This window comes from Esox lucius, chromosome 6 (genome assembly GCF_011004845.1).
Source record: "Esox lucius isolate fEsoLuc1 chromosome 6, fEsoLuc1.pri, whole genome shotgun sequence".
Taxonomy (NCBI): domain Eukaryota; kingdom Metazoa; phylum Chordata; class Actinopteri; order Esociformes; family Esocidae; genus Esox; species Esox lucius.
Window position 1 is genome coordinate 3,601,034 of NC_047574.1, and position 24,960 is coordinate 3,625,993.

The 24,960-nt window shown below is 46.0% G+C and overlaps 2 protein-coding genes across 4 annotated transcripts in view; one reads left to right on the forward strand and one right to left on the reverse strand.

Moving 5' to 3' along the window:
- Positions 1-24,960, reverse strand: part of macrod2 (mono-ADP ribosylhydrolase 2) — a 659,853-nt gene that overhangs the window by 540,165 nt on the left and 94,728 nt on the right. The gene's annotated exons all lie outside the window — the stretch shown is intronic.
- Positions 7,203-21,219, forward strand: flrt3 (fibronectin leucine rich transmembrane 3). Its single transcript, XM_010869369.4, has 3 exons — positions 7,203-7,701; positions 15,408-16,230; positions 17,750-21,219. Exon 3 carries the CDS (start codon positions 17,805-17,807, stop codon positions 19,755-19,757), a length of 1,953 nt encoding a protein of 650 aa, XP_010867671.1. The 5' UTR covers positions 7,203-7,701; positions 15,408-16,230; positions 17,750-17,804; the 3' UTR covers positions 19,758-21,219.

A 24,960-nucleotide genomic window follows, 5' to 3' on the forward strand; every position in this document is an offset into this window, starting at 1 on the left:
ACCACGGAAAAAAGGGTTCCATCGGGGACGCCGGATTTCTTTAACTGGGGAAATATTCTCATTTCCTGTGTGTGCCCTAATCAGATAGGCCAATCACAACCTGGGGACTGTATGTGATCTATCTTATCTTATCTTGACTGGCTGAGAGCTGCTTTGTTTTTGAGAAATTACATTGAGACCTACTTCCTCTCCAGAGCACAGCTACTCAGTAAAAACCACAATGGACCTGTATTTGACAAACCCTAAACCCTAACTATTCATGCAGATGACCAAACCAGCAGCCCTAAGATAGTTGAAAGAGTCTGAAGTCACCCTAGAGGAGTATTCAAATAGCCGTAGCACATCACACATAGCTACACAATTATTTAGATGTTTGTAAAGAGGGACAAAACAGTAGAACAGTGGGTCTGGCACTAGTATAATCCAAGACGAGTTCAGTGTTACTAACATTTTCTCTGTATAAACAGACAGACCAGGTAAATAGGTATCCTCCTGAAATGACTTGGCACATCGATTGAGATCAGAAGTAGGAACACTGGGAGTCCATTGTAACGATAAATGCTACCTTGTAATTAAAAGTCTGGAGAAAACATTATTAGTCGAATTAGTGTCGGTATAGACCGTAAACCAATTAGAATAGAAAGAGTTAAAGAGAACAAACAGTGAACTAAAAGGGCATTGTGGAAGGCCATTGTATGCAGAGCTCCTCTTTAAATCTGTGTGCGTGTGTGTGTGTGTGTGTGTGTGTGTGTGTGAGTGTGTGTGTGTGAGTGTGCATGTGTGTGTTGGCCTAAGGGCCTGAGGGGAAAGGGCTTCAATCTAATAAGATCACAAGGTATTGTTTCGTAGGGTCATTAACCTTTGGGGGATCGGGGGGGTTAACCCCGAGTCGGCAAGTTAGCCAGCTACTATCCCTCTCCCCCACCCCCATCACCCCCTCACACCACTCTTCCTCTGCTCCTCCCAACCACCTCCCCCTTACACCCCCCCCCTGCTTCAAATCTTATTAAATACTAGGGACGGCCAATTTTCCTCAACATTTAAACGGGCTTCATCTTATCTGTTTTCGTTTAAAAAATAATACATCTTAAAATTCTCTGTGAATTTGGCTGCTGGTTTTCATGGCCTCATAACAGCATCACAGAGCAGTGGACTGAATTCACGTCAGAGCCTCTGTGTGGTACTCATTAGGATATACTTTAACCTAACTGGCTAATCAATTGAAGATTAAATTAAAAGTTAAAATGAGGAGATGCAACGGCACCAAAAAGGCAGGCTTGCAATTTAGCTAAAAATCCGAATGGAGTTTGGACTGAGAATGCACACAGTTTGCATTCTCAATTAGACCAGTGTTAGCTATCTTAATCTGCTTTCAGTCTGGTGGAGTCAATATATTTGCCATTTATTCAGAGGAGATGATAAATAAAAATAACAAGCAATATGTCAGTTTACTAGTCCAGCAGACACGGTTGCTGTGTCTCTCCTCTAATAAATTTACAGTGTGAAATACCTTCCATTACTGCTATATGCTTCTCCTGTATATCAGTACATTTGCTAAAACATGATAATTGTGTGTCCTTCTAATATTACAGCACGTTAGTAGGACACAAATTGTGTGACTGCACATTTCCCGTAAGAGATATGGGAGATTATCAGTATTTTATTGATCTAATTCTTTGTGATTTCTTTGGAACACATGTCTCTAATGTGTTCAAACATCTTTTAGGTGGTTAGAAAGTGAAGCTCCATTTCCACCCCTCACATGCCTCCTATTTCTGGTCAAGAGACGGTCTGTTTCCTGAAGACAGTGTGTTTGCACAGCAGCCTAAGAGTATAATGAAATGAAAGAAGATGAAGCAGAAGTGTTAGAGGATAATGTAGGATAATGTAGGATAAAATAGGTAATCTGATTGCTTTGGTCAGATCTTCCCGCCATCCCCCATGTCCGTGCCAAACCCACAAGGAGAGACAAGAAAAACAACCAGAGAAAACAAAAGGGGAAACGAAAAACAGCTGAGAGGAGCTATTAGTGCTGATCATCTGTCCTCTGTCCTGCTCACCCGCACACACACACACACACGCACACAGACACACTCACACACACAGACACACACACAGACACACACACAGACACTCACACAGAGACGCACAAAGAGACAGACACACAGACAGACCAGCAGGATGTCAAACATCTTCTTCAACCTGGTTGTTTTAGGCTACTCAGATCTTTATTCTCCATGTCCTATTGGTCTCCAGGGACCGTGGGGTTGAGACTCAACATATGGGATCTGCATTAGAAAAAGATGGCGCTCAGCATCTCTCTGTCTCAATCACACACACGTACACACACACTCAATAGATCTCCTATGGGAGATCCTGTCTAACCAGAGTAGGAAAAAAGGCCCACCAGGGCACCAGTCAACTCCTCAACTGATGTGTATCAGAACAATGTGTATCAGAACAATGTGTGTGTGTGTGTGTGTGTGTGTCTGTGTGTGTTTGTGGCTCCATTGAAATGCGTCAGAACGCCGACAAGCTGCTTTGGGACAAAGCCCCATTGGGGGTTGCCATATTGGGCAATACGCTGACACACACATTTCTATGTACATGCCCCCTCCCCACAAACACACACAAAAACACAGACAACCCCCCCCACACACACACACACCATATGTCTGGTCCTGTATCAAGGTCTGTTAAAAAATTAAATAATCTAAACTCTTTTGATTAGAGAGTGAGATTTTAGCTGACACCAGATGTGGGGATTCCCCTGAACCATTCACATTAGCCTGTCTGTCTGTCATTATTCCCTGTCTGTCTTTATTACCTGTCTGTCTGTCTGTCATTTCTCCCTGTCCGTCTGTCATTATTCCCTGTCTGTCTTTATTACCTGTCTGTCTGTCTGCCATTACTCCCAGTCTGTCTGTATTTATTACCTGTCTGTCGGTCATTACTCCCTGTATGTCTGTCATTATTCCCTGTCTGTCTTTATTACCTGTCTGTCTGTCATTATTCCCTGTCTGTCTGTCAATACTCCCTGTCTGCCTGTCAGTATATTCTCTGTGTCATTATTACCTGTCTGTCTGCATTTTCACCTACAGTTTCAATTTGTCATTGGTCTGTCATTACCACCAGTCTGTCTGTCATTACCACCAGTCTGTCTGTCATTACCACCAGTCTGTCTATCAATACCACCGTTCTGTCTGTCATTACCACCAGTCTGTCTGCCTGCCATTATTGCCTGTCTGACTCATTTATTATTACCTGGCTGTCTTTCATAATTTTCTGTCTGTCATTACTCCCAGTCTGTATGGCTGTCAGCCTGTCTGCCTCTTTAGGGCACAGGGATATTTAATATCTTCTCTCTCCATCTAGTCTACCAGTTATCAGCTGCCTGAGTGGTTTCTTCCCATGCAAGCCGATCAAATCAGCCTTTTCTGAAATTAGTTCACTTCACAACTCACAGCGCAGCCATTTCATTCAGAGTAAAATGGAAGATTTAATAAGGTTTTCTTAAACAAGCTAGGTTCACTTCACAACTCACAGCTCAGCCATGTCATTCAGGGTAAATGGAGTTAATTGAGAGTTAACCTGCCTCAGAGTGTGTTAGTTCCAAAGCATTTGTTGCCATAGAAATGTATAAAAGGTGGGTTACATTCGTATGACAGGTTGTCCTGAGGTAACCATAGAGTTGACCAAAGTAACTGCCGAATCCTGGTTTGTACTGGACACAAACACATGAGCATGCACACGCACATGCACACACACACACTCACACACGCACACAGACAGACAGGAATTGTAAATGAAGCTGCAGTTAAGAGTATTCTGTCCCTATTTTTGTGTCAGTTTGTGTCTCTCTAAAATATTTCCCCAAATTCCCTGGTTTTTGTGGTATTAAGATTCCCAGCAATGGGAAGGGCTAATCAGGACATCAGGAACTGTCCAATCAGGATTTCTGGTAAACCTGTGGGTTTTGAGAGAGTTGCATTTTTCTGCAGCTAGTTTTTATGAGGAGTGGAAGACAAAGAGAGAAAGCCTCATTAGGACTTGACCTTTAACCTCTAGGTCCACTTAATCTACTGAGCCTGCTCTGTGAGCAAGCGAGTATTAAAGTCCTTCTCTGATCCACCCCATTCTGTTTTTTAGACCCACCAAGGGGAAACTGTCATTTTCATCTTGTCTTGTCTGAGAGGTTGTTTTATTTTAGCAAGTCCTCTTAAGCCCTGAGCATCTGCTGCCAAAACCCACTCAGGCAGACAGAACAGCACAACGGACCACTTCAGGTTTGTTTTACTTGTATTTGTGCCCCCTCTCCTCAAGTGGCTCCAGCCCCTTTACAAATGGTTGTGACCTGACAGCGTCACGTGGGGGGGGGGGGGGGCATCGATGAGGGGAGACGGGATTCCGTGGTGGTTAAGAGCGACGCTAACACAGAGGATGGCTTTGTTTTGGCAGGCATTTCTGTTTTTAATAGTAACAATATCGGGGCCAGGTGTTGTATCTCACGACCGGGGTGGGGGGGGGGGGGGGGTGTGGGGGTGGGGATTGTGGGTAGGTGTAGGAGTGAAGGGTTTGGGAAATGTTGGACATCATTGTGGGATAAATTTATACTCTTCTGGGCCCAGTGTACAACCTGAGCCCATACAACGTCATGCCTCTACATCTGTGTGTGTGTGAGTGTGAGTGTGTGTGTGTGTGTGAGTGTGTGTGTGTGTGTGTGTGTGTGTGTGAGTGTGTGTGTGTGTGCGTGCGTGTGTGAGTGTGTGTGTGTGTGTGTGTGTGAGTGTGTGTGTGTGTGTGTGTGTGTGTGTGTGTGTGTGTGTGTGTGTGTGTGTGCGTGCGTGTTGCCCCTGGGCTGGTCCCATCAGTCTGTCAGCGTGTGCTGATTGAGCCACTCTCAGTCAGACAAAGGGCCCAGAGGACCAGCGGTGTCCACTTACCGCTATCTCAACACCAGGCTACAGTGGAGGGGATGACTGCCTTACACATGCACACACACACATGCACGCACGCACACACACACACACACACACACACACACACCTGCCCTGTCCATCTCCTGTTCAGGTGGGGGTAGTGGTTCCGCTGTCTTTCCCAAGGCGGCAGTTTCCTTCTTGATCAGACCCTCTCAACTATCTCTCAGTGTTTTGACAACAGACATCTTTGAAAGGCCCCCGCGACCTTTGTCCCCCCAGTCAGGAGACGTTGAGCCACATAGCTAAGTTGATTAAACCACTTGATTCTGCTAAGTGTGGTCTGGACAGGACAACAGGGCCAGTGTTCAATGTCTGGAGGACACATCTTTTCTGACCCCAGACCCCCATCTAACCCTTCTCTCTGTCTTCATCTCTCTCTCTCTCTCTCTGGAACTTAATTCACAGCTTGTTTATCACTTTTTTTCAACTCTTCTCTCTCCTCTCTAACGACTGTAGCGTTTAGTGTTTGTGCCAGGACCAAACCAGATATCAGACAGTTGATCACATCCGTGCAGCTGTCATGACTGAAAAATACACTAGCTTAAGCTTTGCCTGCCATACTGTCCCATGTACCGCGCCACAAATAGCCTTTGATTGGTTCAGCACAGAGTGTAGCCTGGAACCAGATCTGTGACAATGACAATAGGAGTTGGCAAGACGGCACCAAACAGATCAGGGAGCAAGCTAGCTTTGGATGTCCCATCTGTAACAATATTCTGTCTGTTTTGTCACTTCAGAGCTCTGTCTCGAGAAGAGGAGAGAAAGAAAGGAAGACAGGCAGAAGGGGAAAGCAAAAGAGAGACAGTGTTGGGGGGGAGACGAAGTGGTGGTGGTGGGGGGGGGGACACAGAAAGTGAGAGGGGTTTAAGTGGGTTTAAGGCCGGGTGTTTTGTAAAAGCACTTTGTGACAACTGCTGATGTAAAAAGGGCTTTACAAATAAATGTGATTGATTTGATTGATAGAGAGCGATACGGCTGTATGAAATGTGAAATACAAAGGCCTAAAAACTGCTCTGGAGCGTAGGGAAAGATGACAGACTCTCTCTTCCCGGCTCTGACTGGAATACATTATTGATAGAATCTAGTGGCGTTGGGTTCCCGGTGGTTTTGAACCCTTGCCAAATCAACGGAAACATGTAGAAGCCTGCTGCCAAAACGGCCTTTGTTTTTCATTTCCCTTCTGCTTCATTTGCATATTAATTCACTGCGGAGTGATCAACAGTGATCCTGGTAGCGTCGGCCTCTAAACCGCCCCTGTCAACGCCGTGGAGAGACGCGGTGACCTTGCTTCAGGGTTAACAATAAATAAATACGTTGGCAGGTTCAATATACATTTACCTACGAGTACAGGGGTTTCCAGTGTGGCTGGGAGAGGAATCCTAATGTGCAGGAATGAAGGCTTTTCCTAGGGGATTCCCTGTGTGTTAGTTCTGATAATACTAAGTAATGTATGGTGTGTGTGTGCGTGTGTGCGTGTGTGTGTGTGCGTGCTTGCCCTCGTTCAAGTCGGATAGCCGGAGGGGAATGTGCCAGGGTTGGTGGGAGGCGGAGCATCGTGTGTGCTGTGGCTCAGGTCAGAGCCACGGCAGAACTGCTAACATTGACACACGTACTGCGCTGCCTGAAGGGGTACAAAGTGCACATCCACGATTTGGATTAATTTAGACGGGAAACACAACTCTAAACGGGGTCGAGGCAGACAAAAGCACACACACAGAGACAGAGAGAGAGAGAAAGAATTCACAAAGAGTATGGAGGGAGGGCAGAGAGACACTCAGGTGTTTGATGAACACAGGCCTACACTAAACAGACACGTCATAGGTGCAGCTCATCTGCATGTGTCACGCGCGATTGTTAAATCGACAACACACTCCACTGTTATTACAGTGGACTCGTTACTACGAAACTCGCTGTACTTTAAAACCCACCAAATAATAAAAGGAATATAAATAAACATATGCTATTTCTTCATCTCTGACACGGAGAAGAAACGTCCCTGTGTTTCTCAATGTGAAGCTCTCTCCCTCCGTCTCATCTCTCCTTCCACCATATGGTACAGCCCGCAGTTCCCACAGGCACTCTCCTCTCCCCGCCGTCTCCCTGCCAAGCCAATGAGGGTAGCAGCAGCGGCGGCAGCATCATTTCCTCGCGTCTGTTTACCGCGACACACGCGCGCACACGGCACACACACGGTTCAGAATGTAATCTCCCTTTCTCCCACTCCCCCCAGTGGACGCATACTGCACTGCGCCTGCTCAACCTTCCGAGTTGGGAGAGAGAGTGAGAGGGAAGAAAAAAAAGGGGACGGAGCAAGTAGGGTAGAGCGAGTGAGCGAGGCCCCTCCCTCAGATGACATCTATCTAGCGCTATTGAAGCAGGGCTAGAGGCTGATGTAAGTTCACACTTGTAGTGCGCTCTGCCCAAGCGATCTATCCTACATGCGCTGCCATTCCAAGGCTCCTTACAACAGCCAGCGGACTGGAGTGTGTATTTGAATGTGTGCGCGTGTGTGTGTGTGTGGACCAGTAAACACACACCATACCAGTAGCATTACTGCTGGTACACACTACCGAGGACTGATACCAGAGCTGCTGTAGCATTCAGTTGGTCTTCAACTGGGGCTTTTTTTGGGGATCTGAAGGTATTCTCCGTACACTTGGAATATATTCTTTTACAGACTGCTTTTCTAGGGAGGATATTTAGTTTTTGGTTGATTTAGGAGGTAAGTGTCTTGCTTTGTGCTGAAGTTTCTTTTTTCCTTTCTTAATTGTCCTGTATTCCACCGTTTTCTTAAGAAGGAAATAAAAAAGTAACCAGATTTGAAGGAATCTACTTCTGGTTATTTCGAATGAGGACAGCTGCCTACGTGTTCCGTCGTCAACTATTCTGCAGAGGCGTTATTGCATTGTCGCTGGGCTGTAGGTTTTCATTCGCCATCAAAGGATTGTTTTTGTATCAATACATTGTTTTTTGAGTTGAAGGTGCATTAGAGCATTTTCTCACCGATTCAAAAATGTGGTTTTATAGGCGATAATTTTCCCACACAGCTCATAAGAGCAAAATTAAGTTTCTTCTGAAAGGTGTTTAGCATTGTTTAAAATAAAGGGCACTTGCGGAGGAAAAAAACATTCGTTAGGCTATTGCTCAATATTATTTATTATTTAAATAGCCTATAACACCAATCCCCATTGACTTTCCAATGCGTGTTTTTCTCGACGCTATTGCCGGTGCGTAGTTTCTCAGATGCGGAGAAAACTACCAGCTCGCTTTTAACACTGGCGGCAATGCAGTGTTTTCCTCCCTGTTCTGTCTGTGCCTCTCCCCGCATCACAAGTAGCAAACACCGAGACTGAGGAGGCAACCCCCGTGACGCTCCGCCAGCTCGTTCATACGACTCACTGACTAGGCTGAGCCGAATAAAGCCACTCCATCATCCTTCCTCGGCGGAGGGAAGCAACAGAGACCCGAGAGTAATCTTCATTCCCCATTTTCACTAAGATATCCTTCGATTTCACATGGGCACTAAGGAGTACCGCGGGTGCCGAGAATATAGAATGAATCTATGAAAGGTATAGCACTGCGTGAAATACTAACACTAGGCTGTAGCTGGATCGAATCCGCGGTCTAAGCATCCTTGTCTCCAGTCCAAGCTGCTTCAGAGGAACTGGCAGACACCCTAGTTGGTGTGTCTGAAATGACCGAAACACGTAAAGAGGGAAAGCGGTGGTTTGACACTGATGGGCGCTTAAGCTGATGGGAAAACTCCGCTAAATGCAGTTCTCATGGCCGTTGCGTACCTCTACTCTCTCTCTTTCTCTCTCTCTGCCACCGCATCAACAAGCTCACTGACATCAGCTCCCGATTTTTATTTTATTTTTCACAATTTACAAGGGAATACACTTAGCGCGGGGTTTCAACACAACAAGGGTGCCCTTTTCTGTGTGCGCAATTCATGCACATGCTACATACAAGCTCCTCTTGCTCTCCTCTCCGCACGCCCAAGCCACATAACCGGAGCCCAGCGCGCACAAATCACATGTTGCAGAAAACTACGCACCGTTAACCGCACCAGTCCTAGATAAGTAGGCTAGGGGGAAAAAGCGCGGTTTGGCTTATCTGGCGTTATCAACAGCCGATTATATCATCGACACGAAGCAGACTCGCACACGTCTAGCCTATGATAAACGTAGTGTATCTCAACTATTAGATTAACGCGCAATAAATGGGAATAAAAGTACACTGTTAATTGGCATTTGCACTTTATATGTATCGATGATCAAGTTCAGGAAATATTATCTTACATGTCTCTAATATTATCAAATAGGCCTATCTAATATACCCAAAAGACCAATGCATTTGGGACTAGGCCCAAAATGTGTGTTACTAAAGATGATCGTTTTCATTAAAATATGTTTTGTATTTTATGTAGTACAATCTTATTTCATCTTCAGACCTTTTGTTTTTGTTTTAGTAGGATAAAATGTGTTAGGGTCAATTGTGTGTATTGAGGACCTGGCTGTTTGCTTACATCAAGGGAGGCAAGCCTCACGACAGTGTATTAGAATTACAGATCTGTGGCTGAGGAAATTAACGGAGCCATTGATCTGGATGAAATGGTGTTAAAAGCCCAATCCACAATATGAGAATAATTAACACTAAAAACAATCAGGCAATCAAAACAACTTGTCTAGGGCCCACTGTTTCAATACACAAACGGATTATACACATAAAAGGACATTTTTTAAATGTAACTTCAGTGTAAGACCCTACTGATTAAAAAAACTAAAAATATATTGACATCAATAGAGAATGTCTGATTTAAATAGGCTACGTCAGAGGATTTTATTTAGCAATAAAATGCTCTGGGCTATACTATTATTAAAGAATGTTCTGATATTGTAATTTAACTGATAAGAAACGTAACAGTTAAATGGATACTGGCATTATGCTGTTGTATAATGGGGAGATAGAAAGTGGAATAAATAGCCTGGTCTGTTTACACCAGACAGACAAGGGACCCAGAGCTATTGTTCTGCTGTGTGGAGCGCCCCAGGCCAAAATCACTGGTCAATTGGTTTTCACAGAGAACAATCTCCATAACTGGATTAGAGCAGTCTAGTGGCCTAACCAGGTCACATCGGACATTTGTCATGTAGACAAAGGACCATGTATATTAACAATAGAACGCCTTTTTAACTTTTACTTTTGACACCACTAAACAGATACAGCCATTTACAGGCCTCACCAAGCATAGGCTAGGCTACTTCTATATTTTTCTCCACTGTTAGGCCTAATGAAATCTAACTTCCATTTTTCTTTTCTTTTTAACTCTGATCTTTGGGGTATTATACCTAATGAAAAGGCCATTTACAGTACTATTTCCAAATCCAATCAATTGCTTTACATTTTTAATCTTACACTCAACATTTAGGCACTAATTCAATTCCATCTATCAGAAATTAGACAATAAGGCTATTTTTAATCACCAATTCCAATCCCGCCAGACTTAAATCACTAATTATACTGAGAGATAAATAGATGAAAATGAAGGGTAGAGAAGGAGAAAGGACAGGGGGAAAAAGTGTTAAACGAAAATTAGCTTTCTTTGACAAAGCAGCTACAGTACATTCTTCGCCTTTGCTCTGAGGTAACGATATGAGTTAAATGCATAAGCGAGGCAGAAGGCAGCTCTGTCTGTGGCGTGCCTTCCTTTGTAACAGCATTGTAATGCCCTGGCAAGGTTCTGTTCTGTTAGCAGATTAACCAAGCCAACTCACCAGTCCATAGTGTTGGTGTGTCTGCCTCGCTCCCTTGAACACACACACACACACACACTTACACACTCGCAGGCGGTCGGTGTCATCTCGCAGTGCCTACCACCCCCATGTGGTTGGAAGCATGCAGCTGCTCCCATGTCCTCGCAGTCAGACTGATACTATAGACACCCCCGTCCGCCACAGACCTCTCTCTCTCTCCATCTCTCTCATGCTCGCTAGATTTCTCTCACCCCTTTCTCTCTCACGGTTCCTCACCCAATCTTGCTTTCCTTCTCTCCCCCTTGGATATCATTAGTTCTCATTCTCCCCTGTATTCCCAACACCCTTCGATCAAGCTGTCTTTTTCATCGAACGTATACCCTCCTTTCCATTACTCAACCTCTCTCCTCCCCCTGTCTCTGCTGTAACCCCAACCGGGCTGTTGACAACGGAGTCATTTGTTCCTCCACCAGATGACAACAGGAGGAGGAGGCTTCAGACCAAACCTAAATCCCCGAAACTAAACTATGATATTCCCCCTTTGAAGTACGGCCTGTCCACGTCTCTGCCCTCCCTGTGATTTCAGATGAATTCACCAGAGGGTCTTTTGTGTCTGGGAACCCAAGCAGGCCGTGGCTACACGGAGTAGACCCCAGGACATCTACTGTAGGCCCCTCACAGTGCTGCAGGCTCTCGCTGTCTCGCTTTCTCTTTCCCCCACATCAACTTGGAATAGTGGCACATGGAGACAGTTGGTTCAGGGGCCGTAGGGTAACGCCATCTATTATTTATCCTAAAGAATAAAAAATATGGTTCTCTGAAATCAAAGCCAGAAGCAGAGAAGAAAACTAAATCCAAAACAAACTGACAGATAAGGGTAAACATCAATAGAAGGTATAACCTAGAGCCTACATTCTAGACCAAACAGTCCTGGGAATTCAAATTCTACATTTAATGTGGGTTGTTTTTCCTTTTTTGCCTAAAAATGTCTAGCTTCTACTGCGTAAAATTCAAGACTCAGCTTGAGGTCGAGGTCTACAAGTTGACCCCCCCGCCACATCCCTTCCATGCTGTCCTAAGTAGGTTTAGAGAAGATAAATAATCTACCACACGTAACATCATAACATGAATTTCCCCATGGAGAACTATTCACACGTATCGTAGAAATCATTCATATTTCAACCAGCGAGCCATTTCTAATTTCACTGTTTACGCTGAAAACGAAGTCTGTGTAATATTATCCCATGCATTGTAAGGAATCTAAAAAGATGGTTTAATCTCAAACTCTCTCGGACAGCCATGTAATTGTTTTCAGTCCAGTCTCTCTGGGAAACGCTGCGACCCTGAGGCATGACATTTCTGCCTGCCTCTCAAATAGCAGCGTTCCCAGTATAGTGAGCTACTTTTGACAAGGCCCCTTAGAACTTTAGTGTCCTATATAGGGGCAGGGTGCCATTTAAGACCAACATACTTGTTATTCCAGACCTAGAGTTCACCAGAGCATGTTGACCTTTGCGTGGCTATGTGCTATCACTGCCCTGTGGCTTTGTGTACATTCCCTCACACTCGCTCTCTCCTCAAACTCACAAAGGTAACCAGCTTTGTGTGTGTACGCATGTGTGTGTGTGTGTGTGTGTGTGTGTCAATACACAATCATGCCAGGATGCTCCATTTAACTCGGCCAGTCCACATTTAATGGAGCGGAAGTCGGTTTCGGCGGTTTAGAAAATCTCCTACAGTCTACTGGGGGACATTATTAGGATGATGGGGAGAACCATCCATCATCCTTTTCCACCTCGCGTCACGGTTAAAAACAATGGTGTGTGTGTGTGTGTGTGTGTGTGCTGGACGCGAGGTTTTGTGTGTGTGTGTGTGTCTGTGGATCCAAACGAACTATACAGTATAGAAGTAATTGAGGGGACAAAAGCTCTACAAAATGCATTGATTAAAATGTGAGAAGGCCATTAAAATGATTGACTAAAACATTTGCACTGCTCATCCAGAGCCTCTCAGCAGACATGTCCCAGGGCAGTGGGCCCTCACGCCTGCCTTGTAATGAACAATAGAGCAAGGCCTCTCGGTAAGAAACCCGATGAGCGTGGTAAAAGGCAGCCAAGCGGCCAGGCTAGGGCCTCAAGCTGTCTGCACAAACCGTGAAGGATAACCCCTACTGGGTCGAGAGAGGACCTCTACCAAACGACACCACGCCGCCCGAAAAATATGTCTCCCAGCTCAGGAACCACTGCCGCAATAAAATGTAGCAGACAACACCTCCCTCAACCGCCTCGCCGAAATTAAGATCACCTGGCCACGCTAACCGTTCGCTAAATCTCTCAGGAAAAAAGGCTATTTTTACGTGAGGGGCCTGGCATTGTTCAGTGCATCATGTTAAATGCATCTGGGTTTTTCCCAGTCCAATGCACCTTCTCTGGTGTCAGACTTGTCTGTTTAACTCTGGTTACTCGCTGACGGCTGGACTCTGAGTCAGACTCAGTCTCGTATGTTGGAGGTGAAAACCCATGGAGGGTAATCAGAATAGTGGAAATATACTCAAAGACAAAAATCCTTCTTGTCTCGCTACCTCTGCTTTTCTCCCCCCATTTCTTCATTTGTTTCTTGTTTGTTAATTTATTTTATTTTATTTATAATTTGCTGTTTTTGTCAACCTGTTTTTCAGTTCCAAAATGTAGCAGAAGTCTCATTTGTTATTTTGTGCCTCCCAGCAGACTAATGTCTGGTTGTTCAGACAGCACAAGAGACTAGCAGAGATTTAGTGTGTTTGTGTGTTTCAATGTGAGTGTGTGTGGTATGTGTGTGTGTGTGTGGGGGGGGGGGGGGGGGGGGGTTGTCAGACAGACAGACAGTGTATCAGGACAGGGTATAATGGAATTACAAGCCCCTCAATTTCCTAATCTTCCCCTTGTCACAGGCTACCCTTGGTACACGGCCCTTACTTACCTCCACCATGTTAGACAAAAACACGCTGGCAGGAGACAGAGAAAACACACACAGAATCACACACACACACACACACAGTATTTAGCAGCGCAACACATGAGGATACAATACCATTGTACTGTCAGGGGAAACATAACATTAAGCTTGGCAGAGGAAGTTCTATTTTTAACAGCAGCGGGCTTAAGAGCTGCATTCACTTTAGAGGGTAGGTGGGAATGAGTGGTTGTGTGTGTGTGTGTGTGTGTGTGACGGACGGGGAGTGAGCAGAGGTTGAAGGTGGGATTGGAACATGGGCAGCAGAGTGACTGGTTCTGTTGTGTTCCCTACCATTTCGAATGAGCTTTATCTCACATGTCCATTTCTGAACAGTGTGAACAGAGCAGGGCGTTTCGTTTCAGTCAGGCGCGAGACAGGCCGCCTCAGGGCCATTTCTCAGCGGTGTGCCGTCGTGGTCAGAGCTTCTGTCTAGAAAGGACCCCTTCTCGTTTCTGAGGACAGAGCCTTGAGAGCAGATTGCATTCTTTCATCTCAGTCAGAAACCCAGAGACCTCGTGTGTGTCCCAAATGGCAAGCTATCCCCCAGTTAGTACATTACCTGGTCAAAACAAGTGCGCACTATGCTGGGAGTAGGGTGCCACAAAGGGCAGAGGCCAGAACGAAACGTCCTGTTTGAGAAACGGGTGGGTGGCAGCTGAGGCAGTGAACTGAGCAGGGCAGGAGGAACGCCCCCCACTGGCTTTGTATCAGGGGTCTAGATTACTGCCCCTTTTCGTATGCAAAGACTTTGCTTTATACCATCGCCATAGAAGAATAAGAAAAAGGGTTGGGGGGGGCAGAGCAGATAGACAGACCGTATATTAGGGTTAGACAAGGGGGGGGGGGGCAGAGAGGGCACTCTCACAATCCCAGCTGAGTAAGCTGCTCGAAGGGGTAAAATATATATCTCTTTTCACCAGGGAAAAATCCATGGTGTACATAGTGGTTAATCAGGGTCTCATCAGCCATGTTCAATATCAGGTCTTTTCTCTCAAGCTAATTTGGGCACAGCGAAATAAATCTCACTGGGAAACTTAATAAGCTTCGGTGGCTCGGTCTCAAATCCAGTATCATACTAATAAAACACTGACTGAAAGAAAGCGCGCTGAGGGACGGAGTGGAACCGTGTTGTTGTTACACGTGCTCGGCGATACCTCGTTTCATTTCAGCCTGTACAGACATTTAGGGCACAATAAGGCACAGTGTCCTCAGAGCCTCCTCTCTCCGCTCCAGACCTCCGACTCCGCCATTCCATTGATTAGCAGTTGTCCTCTGCGACGATAAAGGGGGGGGGGGGGGGGTGCAACGTCTCACCGGAGGCTTGAGGGGCGCGGGGAGAGAAGCAGACACTGTAGACCAGCTGGCTCCATGCTGAGCCTGTCTTTGCATAGCATTTGCGTCAGCCAGCAAGCCATGTGACATCCATTAACCTCCCAGGCGGCTTCCCAAGCCTCAGCCCGTTCCCTACCGGCAAAGTGGGCCACTTCTCGAAAAGGCCCTGGTGAAAATCGGTGCTGATCAGAGGGAACGGGCTGCTACTGGGGACACGCGCCCACCCAGTGATTTCCCTTCACTCCTCATAGTTACAGTGTCTGTCGGGCTGTGATGTTACAATGACTGCTAATTGCCTATGGATTTAAAAATAACGTTGATCTTTGTCTCTCCGGCGGTTTTTCAGAGATCCAATCAACACTGGATCGGCGCTGGCACAGCTACTGGAGGGACGGCGTGCTGCAGAGAGCGGGCGTGTAGCCACCGAGGGGACACGTTACCGCGAGCCCGGGGGCGCGACGCGCGGCACGACTGATTCCCCAGAGGAGCGGCAAAGCACCACGCTGTTTCCGGATCTTCCCGAGCCTTGGATTTATGAACTCACAGCGGGTGGGAATTCTGTGAGCGCTGCAGGGTCGGAGTACGTGGGTGGCGCAGGCCAGGAGTCGGCCTGTGGAAAGCCAGGTTGCTGTTGGAATGGCTCTGTCCAGCTTTGGCTCGCCGCTTCATCATGAATGGTCTGCTTGACCGCAGACCTTCTGGAGTGTCTCTGTACCTTCCCTGAGAGAGCCTGACCTCTCCTTTCCCCACCAGGACGGGGCATCTGTGTTGCACAAATAGATGTGAGCTGGCCTCTGCGACTGCTAAAACCACTGGGATTTTGCCTTTTTAATATTATCCCCACGAAATCTCATGGTTCCTTTGGAGAAGAGGAAGCCCGCAGCTTTGTCTTTGAGTTTGAGAGGGGATGCTTTTTCCACTGGCTTATCTTCCATGGCAAAGCCTTTGATGGCCAGAGAACAAACAGGGATCAGTTCAGTTCAAACACACTGACCTGGGTAGGGATATTACCCAGACAATCGGTCGCTCTCCAACTACGCTTAGAAACTTTTCCGTTCTCAAAAGGATTAGTGGAAAGATTGCAATATAAATATTTATTGGATCGGCTGGATCGGGAAAGTATTCTACGGTGCCCAGAGAAGGATTCTTTAAGGATTCTTTTAAATCAGGTAGGACAGCAATTGATGGCTTATTTACGCCTCGCTGACCAAATGGTGGTTTCTAATAATGGTCTGTGTGTGTGTGCGTGCGTGCGTGTGTGCTTTATAATGAGATGTGTTGCAAGGAGAGGTCAGGACAAGAATGCATAATTTAAGTAATAAATCAGTCCTGGCCAAATTAAAGGAGACCATACTTCACTGATCACGGGAAAAAAAACAAAGGAAAAAGAAGGACGAGCATTTTGTACCTACTCCTTTTCCATATTGCTGAATTGCCTGGTTAAAAAAATAGTTTTTTGTTTATTAATGAAAATGGTTCCAAATATGTGATAGCTTTAGTTTAACTGCTGTTCTGTAAGTTAAATGTTTCCGTGTGTAATATTAATTTCTGCTTCTGTCACAACCAAGTACTAAACTGATCCCTAACACACACACACGCACACACACACGCACACACACACGCACACACCGTGAGCACATCGCAGTAAACACCAGTCAACATGTGGTATTGAAACTGCAATATATTGCCACTGTCGAACAGGAATCTGAGCAAGGAATTGCCCTTGGAATAATTGTTCTTCTAAAATCATTATTCATTGAGAAATCGTATACATTTTTGCTGTTATTTTCTGCAACAAGAGAAATTCTTCCTCACCTTTTGAGTGCAAGGCTAAAATAACGTAAGACTGAACGGGAGAGAGCAAGAGAGAGAGAGAGAGAGAGAGAGAGAGAGAGAGAGAGAGGGAGGGAGACAGAGAGAGAGAGAGAGGGAGGGAGAGAGAGTGAGAGAAAGTAAAAGAGAGGGAGGGTGGGAGAGAAAGCAAGAAAGAGAGGCTTCACAAGAGTTTATCAACAAGGCCTGACTTTGTTCACACACATGCACGTACACACACCAGTATACACACACACACACACACACTCACTCACACATCAACACACAACAGAATACACACACACACTCAGACGTCAACACACACCAATATACACACACACACACTCACACATCAACACACACCAGCACACAGTCTAGCAGTGATGAAAGGCAGCCTTGAGAGAGATACAGAAATGTGTAAAACAACCAAGGCCAAGCTATTACGTTTCACGAGCTGAAGCCAAAACGCCCAGGCACAGGGATCCAATTCAGCAGACAGAACTAACATATTAAAGGATTTTCTTATCAGCAAGAAAAGAAATGAGGAAAAAGGGGCAAACTGTCTAAATGTACAGAGTTGTGGCGACGCACTCTATGTGTTCCCCGAAAACAGCCCTCTGCTCTCTAGGCAGGTTTAGCCTCGCTAGTTGCGATAATTTGTTTTCTGTGATTGGCAAATTGTAATAGTGACAATTAATATCCATTTGACTTGGCACAGTGCCCACTAACCGTATCTAATATTACAGATTGTTTAATGCAGGAAGAGCTTGAGGCGGCACAATTCAAACAAACTGCAATTATTAGAAACAGGGATTTTTTTTTTGCTCTCCTTTAATGGTCCTTTGCATTAACTTTGCCCTTCTGCCTCATTCCCAGGAGTTCCCGAGTGATTACCGCAGCCAAACCACAACAAAACTTTGGCGGCGACAAGATGGCCGCACAGTGCAAGAACTTCCTTCTCTTCCTGACCAGGGTAGGACTACTCCTGGGCCTGGCAAACCCCCTGGTGACCTCCGCCTCCTGTCCCTCTGCTTGCCGTTGTGATGGGACCTTCATCTACTGTAATGACCGAGGCCTCACCTCCATCCCCACGGGCATCCCACTGGACGCCACCGTCCTCTTTCTCCAGAATAACCGGATAAAGAGTGCGGGCATCCCCGCTGATCTTAAGAGGCTGAGCAACGTCGAGAAGATCTATCTTTACTGTAACAACCTGGATGAGTTCCCCCAGAATCTGCCCATCGGGGTCAAGGAACTGCATCTACAGGAGAACAACATTAGGATGATCACGCACGCGTCACTGGGCCAGATCCCGCTGATCGAGGAGCTTCACTTGGACGATAACTCTGTCTCAGCGGTTAGCATCGAGGAAGGAGCGTTCAGGGACAGCAACCATCTGAGGCTACTCTTTCTCTCCAGGAACCACCTGAGCACCATCCCCTCTGGCCTTCCGCAGACCATCGAGGAGCTACGCTTTGATGATAACCGCATCTCGTCAATATCGGAGGCTTCTCTCCAGGACCTGATCAACCTGAAGAGGCTTGTTCTGGACGGTAACCTGCTCAACAACCGGGGCATCAGCGAGATGGCCTTCGTCAATCTGATTAATCTCACCGAGCTCTCCCTCGTGAGAAACACCCTGACATCACCGCCGGCCAATTTACCGGGCACTAGTCTGGAGAAACTGCAGCTCCAGGACAACCACATCAACCGCGTGCCGCCAGGAGCTTTTGCATTCCTGAGACAGCTGTATCGACTGGATCTGTCAGGTAACAACCTGAGCAGTCTGCCCCAGGGGGTGTTTGAGGACCTGGACAACCTCACGCAGCTCCTGCTCCGTAACAACCCATGGCAGTGTACTTGCCGGATGAAGTGGGTGCGGGACTGGTTGAGGTCGCTGCCGTCCAAAGTCAACGTCCGAGGCTTCATGTGCCAGGGCCCGGACAAGGTCAAAGGCATGGCAATCAAGGATCTCTCCACGGAACTGTTTGACTGCGGGGGCTCAGACGTGGCCCCCACCTTCGAGACCAGCACGGTCTCCAACACCTCGCCCCCCTCACAGCCGCAGTGGCCCATGTTTGTGACTAAAAGACCCGTGGTGAAAATACCCGACCTGGGCAAGAACTACCGCAGCACGACGACGTCGTCAGGCAGAAAGATAATCACCATCAGCGTTAAGTCGAGCAGTGCAGAGACGGTCCACATCTCCTGGAGGGTATCGGTCCCCATGACTGCCCTGAGACTCAGCTGGCTGAAACTGGGTCATAACCCGTCGTTCGGTTCCATCACAGAGACCATCGTTCAGGGGGAAAAGACGGAGTACCTCCTGACGGCGCTCGAACCGGAATCCTCGTACAGGATATGCATGGTCCCCATGGAGACCAGCAACATTTACCTGTCGGACGAGACGCCGGTCTGCATAGAGACCGAGACCAGCTCCCTGAAACCCTACAACCCCACCACGACGCTTAACCGCGAGCAGGAGAAGGAGCCGTACAACAACTCCAGCCTGCCGTTGGCCGCGATCATTGGCGGCGCTGTGGCACTGCTGGCTGTTATCATTCTGGCGCTCGTGTGCTGGTACGTTCACCGGAACGGCTCGCTGTTCTCCAGGAACTGCACGTACAACAAGGGCCGACGGAGGAAGGATGACTACGCGGAGGCGGGGACCAAGAAGGACAACTCCATCTTGGAGATACGAGAGCCCTCCTTCCAGATGATCCCTATACACCCTGTGCCCGTGTCCAAAGAGGAGTTTGTCATTCACACCATTTTCCCGCCCAACGGGCTGAGCCTGTACAAGAGCCCGCACAACGAGAACAGTCTCAACAACAGGAGCTACAGGGATAGCGGAATACCCGATTCAGACCACTCCCATTCATGATATCGACAACGCAAGACATTTAGGCATGAATGAGTGCGTTCGTCGACGACTTTCAAACCAAGTGGCTACAAGACTTTCTTAGGAAACACTGGAACTAAAAGACTTGAGTGGGGAAGCATTGTTCTTCTGTACATTTGCCGATATAATTTATATTTAAGGGACATTTTAAGATGAAGAGGAGAACAAAACGTGGTTCACATTGCAGACAGGGCCGTCACTGAGTCAGTGTATGTTGTAAAGAAAAACTGCAATTCTATATTTTAGGGGTTTGTAGTAATTTGTACTGTAATTTTCTTTGGCTTAAGGTTACCTAGCGACCAACTAAGAAAAACAAAACCAACTCTGTTATTCTGAGATATGATGACTTGTCAACTGTGAAAGTGGGGTTTTCATTGCTGTGTTGAACAATCAGACTTCAAAAAACTTGTAGAATAAAGCACAGGTCATTGCTTTTACACTCTTTTGTGGCTGTTTGGTAAAAACTAAAAAGGCAAAAAAATATATACGACACGATCAAAATGGAGGCACTGCCTGATTAGCGTAACAGAACCAGGATAAAGCAGTAACACAGCAGGGGGCAGGGCAGGGGGACAGTTGCCCCTAGTGCCATGCCAGTGAGACCCAGGGGATGTACCTCTGGACACCTGGACTAGCATATGATGTGGAGGTGTCATGCCTTACATCTTGGCTTTCTGCGGCGCATGGATTCATTTGTGCTTTTGTCAGTTTGGAGACAGGACTGACACCCAGACAGGCCAACGACTGTGTATGAGAGAACGTGAGTCGGAGTGCGTGTGTGGGTGAGAGTGTGTGCGCGTCAGAAAGGCCTGTAGGCCATAGTATAGGGCAGGTGAAACACACAGGGTGTGTTGGGAGAGACTCGTGCAGGGTGGGGGTGCAGGAGCGTTGAGGGAGGGCAGCAGTGTTGACAAAAATAAACCCCCCAACCATCTGTACTATTTGTTCAGGCCAACAAAAGGCAGCACTACAATGGATGACATCCTCCAGTACCTTGTACCGCACGTCATCCAAACGTTAGCCTCAAACAGAAACACCACATTGGCTTTCTTTGGGATACAAACTTGAGTGTCACCAATTTTGTTGTTCATGATTATAATTTAGTATTTTTCTTTTCTTTTTTTTCTTTTTTGTTTGAACACACTTCTACTTCTGTGTTTCCACAATTTCAAAGTGAAATGTTCTTTACAACTGTGGGATTCTTGAAAGTCGTATTCAACATCGAGAAAATATTTGTCTGAATAAAGTTGGGATTGTCCCGTCTTTCAAGAGTCCCTAAAGTGAAAACCAAAGTGCATTGTATGCCCTTTGGCTTGTCTTGTATGTGCCTTGATCCAATGCTTATTGTATTTAGCTTTATAAGAACCAGTGACTTTTTTTCATACACACTTGAATATGAGAAAATATTGGTCATATTGCAGAATAAAAGTGGATAAAATGTCAACAGTTCAAGATCACAGTTTGTTACCCTGACACATTTTCAACAAAACAGACTGATCTACAAATATACTTGGATCATAACTGGTAGGTCAGTGACTAAAAGTTTATCCATGACACATTGTGGTTTTGATCCTCATGGATCAGTGTCAGCATAGCGAAGTATACATTCAAATACATTCTACTCAACAACAACCACACACTCTCCTGATTCGTGAACTTATAGTGACACTACTCAACAACAACCACACACTCTCCTGATTGGTGAACTGATAGTGACACAACTCAACAATAACCACACCCTCCTAATTGGTGAACTAATAGTGACACAACTCAACAATAACCATAGCCTCCTGATTGGTGAACTAATAGTGTCACTCAAATCACTGTCTCCTGACTGGTGAAATAAATGTGGCAGTAATTACTGTCTTAGGATTGGTGAAATAGTAGAACCACCCTAATAACTGTCTCCTGACTGGTGAAATAATAGTGACAGTAATTACTGTCTTAGGATTGGTGAAATAGTAGAACCACCCTAATAACTGTCTCCTGATTGGTGAACTAATAGTGACAGGACTCAAAGTCCAGGATGAGAGAGCACATCCTTTTAATGACATTATCATCCAAATATACATTTCCTGAAAAGAGAAAAGTGTGAGCGCCCACAGCTGGGACTTCACAAAGATGTTTGCCTGTCTGGAATTCCAAGATCTTTTGAAAGTGTTTTAGTTAGAGACAAGAATGGAGATGATATAGTGATATGACCATTATTCTCAGTGTCTCTGTGGGCATTCAGACACACACACACACACACAGACACACTGTGTGGGCAGTCTGCAGAACAGCAGCTGCTGGAGGCTAACATTGGTGTTTCATGTGGTGAAGACACAGTAATTTATATCAGATTGGCAGGAAAGACATATCACCAGGAAGCAAGCATGTGGGTTCATGGGTGTGCATATTGTGTAGGTTTGTGTGTTTATTTGAGAGTGACACCACAGTGGATTAACAGAAGGGGAATTTGGACCTGGGCTAGGATCTGGGCTAGGAACTGAGAGTTAGAGCTGGGCTAGGAACTGAGAGTTAGGGGCTGAGTTTTCTAATGTTACCATATTGTTGAGATCTGATTATGACAGACTGTGATTATGAAGGCCTGTTACCAGACTGTGATTATGATGACCTGTTACAAGACTGTGATTATGAAAGACTGTGATTATGAAGGCCTGTTACCAGACTGTGATTATGATGACCTGTTACCAGACTCTGGTTATGACAGACTGTGATTATGATGGCCTGTTACCAGACTCTGGTTATGACAGACTGTGATTATGTTGGCCTGTTTCCAGACTCTGATTATGACAGACTGTGATTATGATGGCCTGTTACCAGACTCTGGTTATGACAGACTGTGATAATGACGGCCTGTTACCAGACTCTGATTATGACAGACTGTGATTATGATGGCCTGTTACCAGACTGTGATTATGACAGACTGTGATAATGACGGCCTGTTACCAGACTCTGATTATGACAGACTGTGATAATGAAGGCCTGTTACCAGACTCTGATTATGATTGCCTGTAATCAGCTATTTTCAAAACAGTAGCTACGAGACTCTGACTACTGAGTGGCAATCACCCTCAGCTTGATAAAATCCCCAATATAAAAGGGCCAAAGTCAAACTGTTGTGTCTGTAGAACAGTTTCTTTTTGGAGTCCGTCTAGTAGCAACACTTCACTTTAGATCCCAGTATCTTTGCTGAAATCTCAGAGCGACTTATGATTCCAGGGTCTTGGCAAAAGGATCCGGACTTAGATCTGGGTTAGGGGCACACGCACACGCACGCACGCACGCACGCACGCGCACGCACACACACACAAGAACGCACACACTTACACACACACAAACAGACACACACCCACAAAGACACACACATGCAGACACATATGTACACGCACGCACACACACGCAAACACGCACACGCACGTACACACACAGTTAATATAATCACTTGATTGCACACAAAGATAACCGGACAGAAAAACATTCAGCAAATGTGCATGAACACAGCCCTATAAAATGCACTCCTAAACTAAAATAGCCTGCCTGAAAGGACACACGTCCGCAGTCATCCACACGTCATAAACACACCCAAGCTGCCTCATCCCCAGTCATCCACACGTCATAAACACACCCAAGCTGCCTCATCCTCAGTCATCCACACGTCATAAACACACCCAAGCTGCCTCATCCCCAGTCATCCACACGTCATAAACACACCCAAGCTGCATCATCCCCAGTCATCCACACGTCATAAACATACCCAAGCTGCCTCATCCCCAGTCATCCACACGTCATAAACACACCCAAGCTGCCTCATCCCCAGTCATCCACACGTCATGAACAAAACCAAGACGCCTCATCCTCAGTCATCCACACATCATAAACACACCCAAGAAGCCTCATCCCCAGTCAGCTACACGTCATAAACACACCCAAGCTGCCTCATCCTCAGTCATCCCCAAGTCATAAACACACCCAAGCTGCCTCATCCTCAGTCATCCCCAAGTCATAAACACACCCAAGCTGCCTCATCCTCAGTCATCCACACGTCATAAACACACCCAAAACGCCTCATCCTCAGTCATCCACACGTCATAAACACACCCAAGCTGCCTCATCCCCAGTCATCCACACGTCATAAACATACCCAAGCTGCCTCATCCCCAGTCATCCACACGTCATAAACACACCCAAGCTGCCTCATCCCCAGTCATCCACACGTCATGAACAAAACCAAGACGCCTCATCCTCAGTCATCCACACATCATAAACACACCCAAGAAGCCTCATCCCCAGTCAGCTACACGTCATAAACACACCCAAGCTGCCTCATCCTCAGTCATCCACTTGTCATAAACACACCCAAGCTGCCTCATCCCCAGTCATCCACATGTCATAAACACACCCAAGGTGTCTCGACACTCAGGACTTAGGTTTCAATGTGAGGGCAGCAGCCAGAAGTTGCCAAAATGGTCCAAACCTTAATTATATACTGGCACTAAAAATATCAGATGTACGGCAGATTAAATGCACAGACACAGGCACATGGAGTCGTGCAATCGGTTATTGCAGGTATTTGTAAAATAATTAAAAAATATATATATTTCACCTCCCAGACAGGATTAAATATATAAAACTAAATGAATAGAACAGATTAATAATTAACTTGAATGGGGACTCGTGGTCTATTCATTCTGTTTCTATGCAGTTTTTCCTATCCGAGAGAGGTGGTCCAGGGAGATCACTTTTGAAGAACTGGCCCCAGGTAATACACAGACTTTTCCTTTTAACTAACTCAGATTTTAAATCAGGTGATACACAGAATGTTCCTGTTAACTAACTCAGGTTTTAAATCAGGTGATTTACTGAATTTTCTACAACTAAAGGCAGTTCCTTTAACCAAATCAAGACTTAAATCAAAGTGTTCAGCCAAAAAATCCATGCAAGGGGATTTTCAAACCTCACTAATGAATTAAATATGAATTAAATATTTACGGATGACTGTGAACTGGGTGTGAACTGAGTATGAATAGTTATTTATGTATGGCTTTTTCTTACTTGTTTACTGGACCCACAGAGCTTCACTCAAGAGGATAACAACCATAAGAAATCATCCCACTGTTCAGTTCTGGACCCTGACCCTCCTCAACATGACACATATTGGATTGGCCAGAACACACTAACC